Source organism: Cupressus sempervirens, chromosome 3, assembly GCF_028749045.1.
Source record: "Cupressus sempervirens isolate cs-2001-9-10 chromosome 3, ASM2874904v1, whole genome shotgun sequence".
NCBI classification, from domain to species: Eukaryota; Viridiplantae; Streptophyta; class Pinopsida; order Cupressales; family Cupressaceae; genus Cupressus; species Cupressus sempervirens.
In genome coordinates this window covers 836,208,668-836,221,385 of record NC_143120.1, presented here as the reverse complement: position 1 = coordinate 836,221,385, position 12,718 = coordinate 836,208,668, and the positions used below count along the sequence as shown (strand labels likewise).

The window sequence follows — 12,718 nt, the reverse complement described above, 5'->3', positions numbered from 1 at the left end:
CATTATCAAATGTCCAATCAATATCTACCTCAAACAAGGAATTATCTCTAAACAGATGATTGTCCTTTACACCAAACTCATACCAAGGTTCTAGCTAGTCCAAACTTTTATTACTTAATCTTTTGGGCCAGTTGTTGAAATCATAAGACTGTTCTATGTTGTCTAAGTTCCTTAATCATGTCCTTGATAAATTCAGTCATTGCATTGTCCTCCTGCCCCCCTAAAATGATTGGTTACAACAATTTGATTTTCCGATTCTTGTAGAGCCACCTGTGCATTCTCCAATATTTCTTGTATATCACTAAACTCCATAATAAGCTTATTGATCTCATCGTCCCTTTCCTTTAATTTATCAATATACAGTTGAGAACCTTTAAGAAAAGATTCCCGTCTGAAAGTAAATACAAATATTCAAATTTCATTAATTCAAGGAGTTACTTTGACCACTTGCAAGTTGCCAAAATAAGAATATTTTTTCATGCCTTATTACCTCCTTTCAATTTGAGTTTTCTAGTAGAGATCTTGAATGATTTTGTGAGTGTTTTCTTAATGTGCTAAGGCTGCAAAATCATATCATGAGTAACCTTAAATTGATTCTTCAAAGTATGTTTCTCATAATCATCTTTTTAAAATGCCTTTTTTTGAGTTGGTCCTCCAAATCAACTCTTTGAGTGTCATCCTCTTGGTAAGTTTTAGACTCACAAGTTAGAACAAACCTTTGGTCAATAGGCAACTGACCATCTACTGCGACAATTTCAGTTTTATATGATAAATCTTCTCCCATCTCTGAATGTATGACTACAACTGCTGTTACATCATCATCTTCAAATGATTTATCATCATGTGAAAATTCTTTTTCTTCCTTGGAAACATCTTGAGATTCCAACATGCTCCTTCCTTGACTAAACTATCCTTAACAAAATGTTTGTCAATAACAGCTCCCAAGCCACCAATCTAAAGGTTTGCTTCCCTTACCTATAACCACAACTGAATCCATCTCCTTGCAAGCATTCATATTATTTTGTTTGTGCCAAATTGTGGGATTTCTAATATCTATCTTCTTGAACGCTGGTCCAAACTGTCCCCACAAATGTGATTAGGTGTCCAAGCCTCCTGGCTTGTTCTTCTCTCTTATCATTCGATTCTTACTCTTTCTGGAAGATCTTGCAACCTTTAAGCCCATTAAGATCAGTTCATGTTCAGGTATCTGTTTCTAGAACCTTTCAGTCTTTTGCACAATTAACTCTTTTGATAACTCGTAAGCCATAGGTCAAATGATATGCTCTCTCCAAATGGCTAACACACCCAATTGCAACTGCCTGTAGCTATCATCATCTTCATCCATAATTTAAGACAAAATAGTTTGCATACAAGCCCTTATATTTTCTAGATGATGCTTTCTGATTTCGGTTGAAAAACAGTGAAATATTTGTAGAATCAATTTATCATGTTTGAGATCCAACATAATGACAATTTTTTTGGTTCTTGTCATAACTTCTAAAACCTTAGCACTCTTACCAAAAGTAGGGGCTTTGAGAATATGTAACCCATCTAAGCTCTCCATAATCAGCTATAGAACCTTCTCCAGTATGTCATCATTATAGGGTGCTACAAGAGCTGTTATCCTTATGATCTCACAATGACAAGAAGCAACAACTCTCACCTCTTCACACCGATGTGCTAATAATTTGTGCTGGAACAAAGCAAGCATTGAGGGCTGCAAAATCCATTTCAGAAGTCTCCAATTGGACTAGTCTACTTTGGACAAATATGAATCTATTGGCCCCAACTTAAAGAGAACAGCATCAAGAAATTTCCTGGACTCCAATTGTAATTCAATTACATAGAGCCAATTTCCCAATCCTTTTTCTTTCAGCAAGTTTCTTAACTATTTACTAGTAAATGGGTTATTAAATTGTTTCGAGGAAAGATCATTTTTATAATTTTATATAGTCTTCGTTTTGCTAATTAAATCCTTTAGTTTGGCAGGATACTCCTGCATTGATACCACTGTAAGAGGCCACTCAAATCCAATCCAAATTTTTTTCTCGAGTCTCCTTTTCTTTATCAACTGAACAGACATATTACCAAAGCTGCTGCCATTTTCCATAATGTTGTTTGTCAAAGTTTGCTTCTGATCTTAATAACAGTCTTTGTATGCTAAGTGACAAGGTTCAAATTCTTATTCAAGTTCATTGATCTTAAAATTCGAATGAAATTCAGTAAGGGTAAAAATTCGAAATAAAAAACCGACATTAAATTTAAGTTGTATGTATTTTTAAATAGTAGTAATATATCCGCAAAATTGCCAAAATAGTTTAACATAATAACTCATTCTCATTTTAAAATAAAATAATATTATATTAAATATCATAAAATTCGGATGGAGTTCAGAAAGTGTAAAAATTTGATGAAATTCAAATCTCAAGTATGAAATTTGATGTATCCTGTGACTTACTTTGTATGCATGATCAGACTTTTCTTACTGTAGTTTTGAGTTTCCAACGTTTGCAGACTTAAAGTTTCAAATTGAATATTATTGCAAAGAACAGAACTTATGTTACCAAACATACACAGCTGAAAATAGTAACTCCTTTCAGATTGCAAAAAAAATAGTGACAAGAACTGGCCTTAAATATAGTCAAGTATTGAATTGTGAATGAACATTTATTGCTTAAGAAATACAATAACCAATCCCTGGAAAGAAGTTGCTGCAAATAGATATCACACAACAGCCTTTTCTGCAGCCTTTCCCTGTGTGTACGAACAAGCTGTAAATCCCCATGTTTGAGTAGAATTGGAGGTTGAATGAACCAGAACTTCTAGCTGCTTAAATCAAACTTCCCCAAGGTTATCTCCCTCCGTGACAAGCACTAGCAGACAAGCCATATCCCAGACATTCAGAATGAAGGAGTTGCTTCATTACAAATGTCAATATTCATTGCAGTGTTATCCAGCTCATGCCAAGAAGAAGCCTACGCTCAGCAGATGAAGGAATACTTTCTCAATAAGAGTGGCATCCATTGCCAGCCGTTTGATATCCACACAGCCTCAAATATTTAGCTCAAACATATACTTCTTTATATAGCTGTACCTTAATAACACTAGGAAATATTTGGTTTCAACTATATTGCCCAATATTAACAATGACCAATAAAGAACCTATAAAGTTAATTTGCTGCTTCTATACTGTTTTGCCAATACAGATATTTGTTCAAACTTTAGAAGTTCTCACTTATTATGCATGGCACTAACAGCACAAATATTCATTCTTACACTATACTGAGCGGAGTTCACTAAGAGAATTATTTTCCACAGCAATATTCATTGGATCCTAATAATGCAAGCCTGGTAATTTCCAGAAAAGTAATATCTTTATTGAGTCGTTTGTGCACTGATAGAGTGCAGCAGGTCTTTACGGTAAGATTACTAGCCCCTGTTGAAATTATATCACTGGGCACTTACACTTTGGCCAAAAATAGTTAATTCCTTATAGTCTTAATAATTTATTAAGCTCATTTAATTTGTTCCTCATATTCTTAATAATTTATCAAGCTCATTTAATTTATTCCTCATATACCCAATACTAATCAAGATCATAGATTATATGAATAATCATCAATATGAAGAATGACACATAAATTAGTTTCCTCTAATACATCTTCAGCAGATGGCAATATTACTTTGAATATAATATCCTTATTTTTTTTCAGATAAAAAACAGAAGGAAAAATATTATTTTTGGAACAAGACTTAGAGCCTTAGAGTTTTGTCACCAATGGAGACTTCAAAATTCTTTGAATTCTGTCACAAATCTACCCAAGAACTAAATTGGGTTTCTGTTCAATCTACTGATTAAAACTCAAGGTTTTCTTTCCTCAGATTTCTGAAATCAAGAAGCTATCAGCTCTTCAAAGATATTAATTAAACAAACATGATTAGAATGAGCTTCTCAATGTTCTATAATAGCACATCACTGTGACTCTTCATTTTCCCTTTGCTTGTCTCGTGATGTTTCTTTTATTTTTTCTCTTTATTTTTTCCCTTTTAATTTGAAAACGGGGAAAAAATAATAAAATGGGTATTAATCATTCAGTAAGCTCCACTAAAATCATTTTTTTGATTGTTAAATTATGTTTTTAATTTTATCAATATAAACTAAAGCTTTAAAAAGTCCATGAAACTAGATGGCCATGCCCAAGAAACCAGTAAGGCAACCAAACCCTATCATATACTACAAACAAACCCGGGTGGGATACAAAAAGCTTACATCATGTACAAGCTTGCCAACCCAAATTCTAAGTATAAAGATCCTCTGGCGGTGGATTTCAAGCAAAACGACTAGACACAAACACTACTTACATATTGTCAATTGTCCCAAAAAAATGCATCAGATTCTTCACAAGGAAGTGACATCAGGAAACTGGAGACTAAATATAGCACAGAGGTGGAAGGATGGTGGACCATAACTTCCTAGGGCAGACACCCGAGACCATGACCGTGCCCCTCTCCATGCCCTCAGGCAGGCTTGCACTGCCATCCTTGAGCAACACCATGACCACGGGCACCACAGTGTCCACGACCTCAGTCGCCATGACCCTTGAAACTAGATGATCATGTCCAAGAAACCAGTAAGGCAGCCATGAACAACCTTTCACCCAAACCCTACCAGATACTACAAACCAACTCAGGTGGGATATAAAAAACAACAGAGTTACGCCATATACAAGCTTGCCAAACCAAATCCTATGTACAAAGATCCTCTCATGGTAAATTTTAAGCAAAAATCCTACACACGAACACTACCTACATATCGCCAATTGTCCAAAAACAATACATCAGATGCTTCACAAAGAAAGTTACATCAAGAACCTGGAGACTAAATATAGCATAGAGGTGGAAGGATGATTGATGATTAGTTGATAACTGGTTAGGGCAGATGCCTGTGACCACAACCGTGCCCATCTCCATGCCCTTGAGCAGGCCCACACCACCATCCTTGAGCAACACCCGGACCAGGGCACCACAACGTCCACAACCTCCGTTGCCATGACCCTTGACTCTCCCCCGCTCTTGCATTTCAGTTTACGCCCTTGCTTAACTTGGAAAGGTTGGGGTCTATCTGGTTCTTGGGGACCCCCGGGGCAGTAATCAACTCCCAGTTATGGTCTTAGTCCACAAGATGGGCCTGATACTTTTATGTCTCTGCGTTCCTCTCTGGGATATTTCCCAATGCCCTGTGCAGAAGAAATGGGTGCAGATGATGAGGCACCCCTAGAAATCCAATCCAATCTCTATGCGTAGCTACAAATCCTCGTCCTAGGACTGCATATTACAGAGTTTCATCCAAACCAACATGCCATTCAGGACGAACACTCTGTAAGAACCCTGTTGGTTCAACCCTGAGGACTCCGTTTTGGCCATTTTACAGTTTGTCAAATGGTTGGCATGCAATGCCTAAATTATGATGTTTGAGCTTATATGTATTCACTTTCTTTGTATTTGAATATAACTTTATATTCAAGAAGTTGAGTTTTATACAATGATAAAAAACGCATTGCAATAAAACTTTATTTGCAATCTATTAAAACCTGGTACTGATCACAGCCAATAATTACTATCACAGAATTGGGCGTAGTGTCTGAGAATGCCTGTACTTGGACACCAAGGCTTGGTATGCAAGAAGGAAGCACCAAAATATCCAGAATGTGCCCTTTTTGCTCCTAACATGACTTCTCCTTTTCAATTGTGGCCTCTATTAGACCCTGCCACTGCCTTATTAATTCAAAGGCAGGCTTGCATAGGCTGCAGTCTGCTTTGTTTTGTCTTTCCACCCACTGCAAACAATCTGAATGTAATTTATTCAATCAAACCCCAATTTTATACCAACATTAAGCACATTCATGACCTCTGTGTGAAGCCGTAGTCGATCTGCACAATTTATTGGATATCTCACCAATTCAAAGTGCCAATAACTGGAGAAATTCACAATTTCTCAAGCCAAATACGGCTGCAACCCTTGCACAAATTCTTTTCTCAATATCAACAAAAAGCCAAGTCATAGAATGGTTTGACTTTTGGCTTTTTGGCTATATATAATTCTAGCAAGTCTTTCTTCAGCTTCACTTCTCACATGGCTTGAAAATATATTTGGTTTTGATTGAGATTGCATTCACAATTAAATTATAACTCCCTTCATATTTCTCACATGAAAAACACTTTGCTTCCTTTTAGTTAATTCATTAAATGTTAAAATCTTGCTAGGTCCGAATTTAAAAGAAATTAAAAAGTGAAAAGCTTTATGAATACAAGAAGTGAGAGATTTAGTTTGAATGCAGCTTCTGGTTTGTTGTGTTCCCAACATTTGTGCAAACATTCAGGATGTTGTTTTATATTTTCCATGTGCATCATTTGCTTTTCCACATATGCCTCCTCATAGTACATAGACTGCTAGAATTGCTAATAGAAGACAGGAAGATGCACAATGTAAGGTTTCCTGTTTAACTTCACGAAGGTTTTGGGTTTGAATGACCGCTACTTTTGGTAATTGATACATCATGAAGTTCAAAGTCTTCTTGCTGTTGGCCCTCATGCCCCACTCATTCATTCTGCTCAATCTGCTGCCAGAAATCTTGAATGCAGGCAACATATATATTATAGACTGCTTGCTGTACCTTCATGCCATCATGAATACTTGTGTACCTAAAATTTCCACTGCTCTCCAAACTAAATTTGATTATTTAGTAGATGCTACCTCACATCTCTTCCCAGGTCTTCCATGCTTACAGGAACACCAGTGTTCAATTAGTATCTTTAGTCCTTACCAAAGAAGAGTAATAAGCACTTATCCATATGAAGCATCCAGAAGCAAGATTAGCCTTGAGTCCATCTTACATTGAAAGCACAAGCTGTAACTTTTTATATTACATTATACTGCTCTAAATTAGCTGGAAATATAATACAGTTACGATACCCATGTAACAATCTATACAGAATGACAATAGCAACTTGAACACAGTTTCAAGTTTCAACACAACACCTCCTGTAGCATTTACTCAAACTACTAATAGTTAGTGTAACATAATATTAGAATACATACATATTGCTTGAATACCGAATTGTATGATATTTCAATTTCTTGATTATGTAGTTAATATGTATCTGTCAGTGTTTGCTCTTATTTGACAAACAACCACAGAAGAACAAATTCATGTTTGAGACTGCCAATTTTTTTAAAATCAAATAAATCATATATGGCATCCTTGATTAAAGCATTCTATTAGTTACCAGTTGTTGGTAAGAATGCAGTGTGAGGGGGATCAAATGTCTCCTTGCACAAGTTGTTTTTTGGTAGGAAGAAGGTTTTGTGAAGTTATAAGGTGTGTGTGCACATGCATGCATGTGTGTGTGTGTGTGTGTCTGTCGATAGCTATGCTTGTATGTATTTGTCTACATTTGTGGGTGCATGTGTTCATGTGATATTCACTTTTACATAAATCTCTGCGTTGATTATATGATCCTTTTTCTTCATTTCAATTTTTAGGAATAATATTTTCATTGAATTGTAGAAATAGTTTATCTTTTTGGAGGATTTTGAAGAGATTCTTAATGCTTTGAAATGGTAATAGAAGTTTTAACTTATCACGAACAGGATAACATTGGAGTCTTTGTAGACCAGAATGGTAAACTACTTCAAGAAGGAAGGTTATGCTGGTCCGAGGCACCTGCCTCTGTCGCTATCCATTTGCCTTATGCTATTGCCCAACTACCACGACATATTGAGGTTAGCTTCTTGCTCTACTCAAAGCCTTGAGACTTTTTTCTGTATGAAAATTCACCACCTTTACAGCTATACTAGCTTTTTGGACTAGATTTGATTGTTTAACCTATAATTACTGCAGATCAGATCACTAAGGGCTCCTTATCCGTTGGTTCAGACATATCCCCTCCGGGATGTTCATCTTCTTTTGTCAAGCAGTAACTGTGTTGTTGCGGCATTAGAAAATTCTGCTTACTGTCTTCTTCCAGTTCCAGTTGGTGCACAGGTGTGAAGTGAGCTTTTGGTTTTAATAGTTTTCTAGTTGTTGTAATCTTGCCAATCAGATCTCGCAGCTTGTGAGTTTTAATTCTACTTAGTGGTTTCTTATGGTAATATTGCATGATTATTAATCATCTGCTTACTTCCTCCAGTGATTGCTACCCATCATGAAAAGGTGGAATTGAGAAGAGTATTGCATTTAAGCATAAGATGTAGCAAGGTGATGTTGATACAATTAAGTATCATTGAAAAACAGTCAATTGCTCATCCAACCAATGTGTGCTGTGCAAAACCGTAAGCACAAAAAACAGAAAGTCAAAACAGCTAATTGGGATCTAGAGGAAGAAAGCATCATCTTGAAATGTAAATTGACAGAATTGCTAAAAATGTAACGTTCTTCAGGGACAAAGTTATGAAAAAAATCAGAAAGGTGGTGCTCTAAAAAGTTATTTGTAAAGACTCCAAATTATAAATACCTAAACTTTGCCCTAGATCGCAACTTTTAATTAAACTAAAGTAGTTTTAGAGATAGCTTTCATTTTGATTGAGACCCTGCAAACAAGTTAGGAAACATTTATGATCTCTTTAATTAGAAATTAGCATATATTAGAAGTATAGATCTAATCACAGCATTGTTTAAATCAGTTTAAGAAGGCTCAAACATAGAAGAGCTAAGATAAGGTGCCTTAGAAATCCTCTACCCTAGGCACAAGAGTGGATATACCATCCCGCTTGGCCTCATGTGGTGCATGCCATCCATATGAGGTGGAATACCTAGTGAGGTGTCCTTCAACCATTCCCCTCAGTCTCGCCACTTGTATCCTACTTCCTATGATTGTACATTGTGAATGCACTTGCTTTCCACGATAGAGAGCATGAGGAGCATTCACAATATAGGGTGTCCTAGAAGTCCATCCTTTCCGAGCCCAAGGACAGCACCCTTTGTACCCCTTTGGCCTTATGGGACTCCCTGGTCTTACAACATGAGATGGGTACTTAGAAGATGATCCCATCACTGTTCCCCTCCCTGTAATTCCCCATTTTCCTGATGGCCGACCTTAAGAATCAATCAGTACATATAAAGAATTCAATATTAGCCATGTATCCTGTTACCTGTATATGTGATTGTCAGTTATCAACAGCATATCCGTATCTGTAATGACAGATAAGATAGTATTTACTATGCTATACTAAACAGATGTAATAACAATGCATCATCAGTCACTCTTGTGCAGATATCGACAGTACTTATAATGCCATGTATAAGGAACTCATCCAAAATACCACAGTATATGATTGAATTTTCTGTGTATATTATTGACTAGAAATTTTCTGCCCATAATGATCTTCTCTTGGTCTGTAATTGTGTTTTTTTGTCTTGGTTGCTGCAGATACTTCAATCTATCTTCTTCGATTGACTTCCTTCTGTCCTTTTCTATATTCTTTCTTTCAGCACTTAGTGATCTTTACTATCTTCAAGGGGGAGCAAGAGTTTGTGAAAATCTAAATTTAACTCTTCTTAAGTGACATCTCCTTCCATTATGACCTTTGTCCCTTCGCTTTCGGTTGTTTCCATTTGTTAAGTTAATAATCATACCTCATTGATCATGGTTGCTTGATTCAACAGATCACACAAAGGAAATTATCTTTTATTAGCATGAAGTGTTTGTATTAATCTCTATGGTGATGGGGTGTGTATCGACGAATTAGCCCTTTTTGGTTGGGATTGCCTCCACCCATTTAGTAAAATAGTCTATTGCAGTCAGAATATATGTGTCTTGCACTCGTGTAGGGGTTCAATGGGCCTATGAAATCTAAATCCCATTGTTTAAAAGGTTCATCTATGTAACATACCAAATTACTAGACTGAATAGTTAGATAGAAAAGTCTGAAGTTCATATCTTGAAACAGAAATCCGAAAGAATGTAAAACAGTTAGGAAATGTAAATTACATAACCATATTACCGAAGTAAACATCTTTTACACGTTACAATCCATTTCATGTGAAAGTAACTGAAATATTCTTTCAAAACTGAAATAACTAACTAACTGATATCTATAACAGTTCAGAAGAAACTAAATCATTCCATATATTCCATGAATTATATAATAATTAAGATAAATGAACTAGCAAGATAAAATCCAGAAAAAAAAAAAAAAAAAAAAACATACTGAATCTAACTGAGGTATTTGAAGAAGTTGTTCAAGCCTCGACTTTCTAGTAAGAGGAGAAGCATTGACATAGGTTTAACCTCCCAACCACGGACCTTATAAATCCCCACACAATCTTTTAACAAGAAAGGCCCTCCCTACCTCGAGGTTAGGCTTGGGCACTACAGTCCAGCGATCGGATCATACTGGTGTTTAGAATGTCTGAATAGGTGGGCATGCCTGATTAACTGGCACCACTAACATCTTGTGATGAAAAATAGGCAAGCATGCCTCTAAACGACCTTGGCCAAGGATTTAGATGGGTTTCTAATACTCAATCACCACCGCTCAACTTGACAACAGGGTACATATTGGACAAACATGAACTTACTTGGATATTTTGTTGGAAATTATTATAAAACTTATCATGTTTACATACATTGAAGTTCTGATTTCTGTTGCTTTCCTTGCAGGGATCCTTTCCTCTTCACCCCCTTTCATTGGCTATTCCAGCCAGGGTGAGTCCTTGGAAAAAGTAATTTTCATTCTGATATAGATCATTTTGATTAAGCATGGATTCCTATCCATTGGCGGGTACATTGCGAGTAACAAACTTGTGCAATGATGTAAATCAGTTCTGGCAACATGTCGGGCTTATATTTTATTACCACACTATAGAATAGAACTTGTGGCAAAGTAAAAGGCAAATATTATAGACATAAGAGAGAGAAGAAAGAAATTTGATCTCAGTGAAAATTACTCATTTTGTACATCGACCTCTATTTGAAATTAAAAATTTCAGAGATCTTGAACAAAGAGGCCATAGAGCCTCGACACAGAACATGAACCGAGTGCATAAACTTTGAACATATAATTTGATGCATTGATTTAAAATCATAAAAATTGGGTGCATAGATATTGAACATAAAATCTGATGCATTGATTTGGAATCATAAAATTGGGTGCATAGAGGTTGAACATAACCTAAACAAAAGTCTCTTGCGTGGTTTGATGGATGCTTCAACCGCACGGCTTAGAGCTCACTCTTGCTGTGAATGAAATGAGAAAATAATAGGGAAAACCAACGTCTGTACTAAGAAGTATTGTGCTTAGAGGGAGGGGAAAGAATATCGTCTAAAGTCAGACGTGAAATGTTTATATCCTTCCTTGGGCCCAAGCGAGCCACGACTCAATGTGACAGTTTTTCAAGATCATCGATTACAAGGTCACTGAATTTTAAAAAGGTGGCCCTAAGTGTACATGGTCACCTCTCATTGAGAGATATATGTTTGAATTATTAAAGAGTTCCTTTTGGAAAACTTTTATATATATATATATATATATATATTTAAATGATTCCACCATGCTATTATTATATCTAAGGTCGCCATTAAAATGCATATATCTATATACATGCGTAGTTCGGAGAAATATGGTTTATTTTAACATCCTATCCTCTTGATACACACACACACATATATACATATACATATACATATACATATACATATACATATATAGGTGAAGATTAAAGACAATGGAGATGACATCACAAACAACAAAGGTAATGGTTCTGAACATGAATTTTAGTAATGATAGCTATATATATTTTTTTATGTTTGTCCAAGTAAGTCATGTTTGTCCAGTGGTGTACTCTATTGTGAAGTCGCTAAATCCTTATCAAGGTAGTTAGAGGTCATACCTGGCGATTGAACAAATGGATTAGAATAGTGCCCCATTCCTTAAATCCCGTTTAGCAATGCTTTCTCCCCTTCGTCTGCTCTTGCAACCACTAGTGCAACATTTCCACAATGATAACAAGTTCTCCCATTTAAATTCAATATTAGAATATATCACAAAATAATTGTAGCAATGGTTAAGTACCATTATCAATAACAAGTAAATATAATAAAACAACGGTTAACTACCGTTTTCCACAAACAAATAAACATGATAACTGATAACCAATTCCATTATAACAACCACTTCCACATGAAATAAATGGTTAACTATAACTTCCCTTTTCACATGATCAAGAAAATGATAATTTTCCTAATCATCTCAATGGCTATAACTTATTTAAGTCAGGTCAAAATTTTGGGATGTAATAAATCCTCCCCCTTATGTTTATATCGTCCTTGATGAATTACCAATAGAAATTTAAAGGTGCCTATGTAATCACATAATGTTTTTAAATTAAAAACAAGAAAATGTTAATGCTCCGGTCATGGAGAAAAGATGAGGAAATTTCTGGAAGATATCATCATAGTCTTCCCAAGTAGTGTTCTCTTCATTATACTGGACCCACTAGACCTTGCATTGAGTTATGTCTTAATTTGGTAAACGAAGCTTACGCACCTCGAGTACTTTGAGTGGTTCTATTTCTACCACCCTTGGTTCTTGTACCTATAAAAGATTCCAATCAATTATGTGTTCATGATGAGTGAAATATTTATTAATATATGACACATGAAAGACGTCATGCATCCTAGCAATGGCTGGAGGGAGTGCGATTCTATAGGCTACTAG

At 35.8% G+C, this 12,718-nt stretch overlaps 1 protein-coding gene across 2 annotated transcripts in view; it reads left to right on the top strand.

Annotated features, from left to right (window-relative positions):
• The window catches only part of EMB2754 (Vacuolar sorting protein 39), a 56,021-nt gene that overhangs the window by 28,594 nt on the left and 14,709 nt on the right, over positions 1–12,718 (top strand). For both annotated transcript variants that reach the window (XM_089822101.1, XM_089822102.1), the window contains 2 exons: positions 7,652–7,783; positions 7,902–8,045. In XM_089822101.1, coding sequence (XP_089678227.1) covers positions 7,652–7,783; positions 7,902–8,045 — 276 coding nt within the window. The remainder of the gene's footprint in view (positions 1–7,651; positions 7,784–7,901; positions 8,046–12,718) is intronic.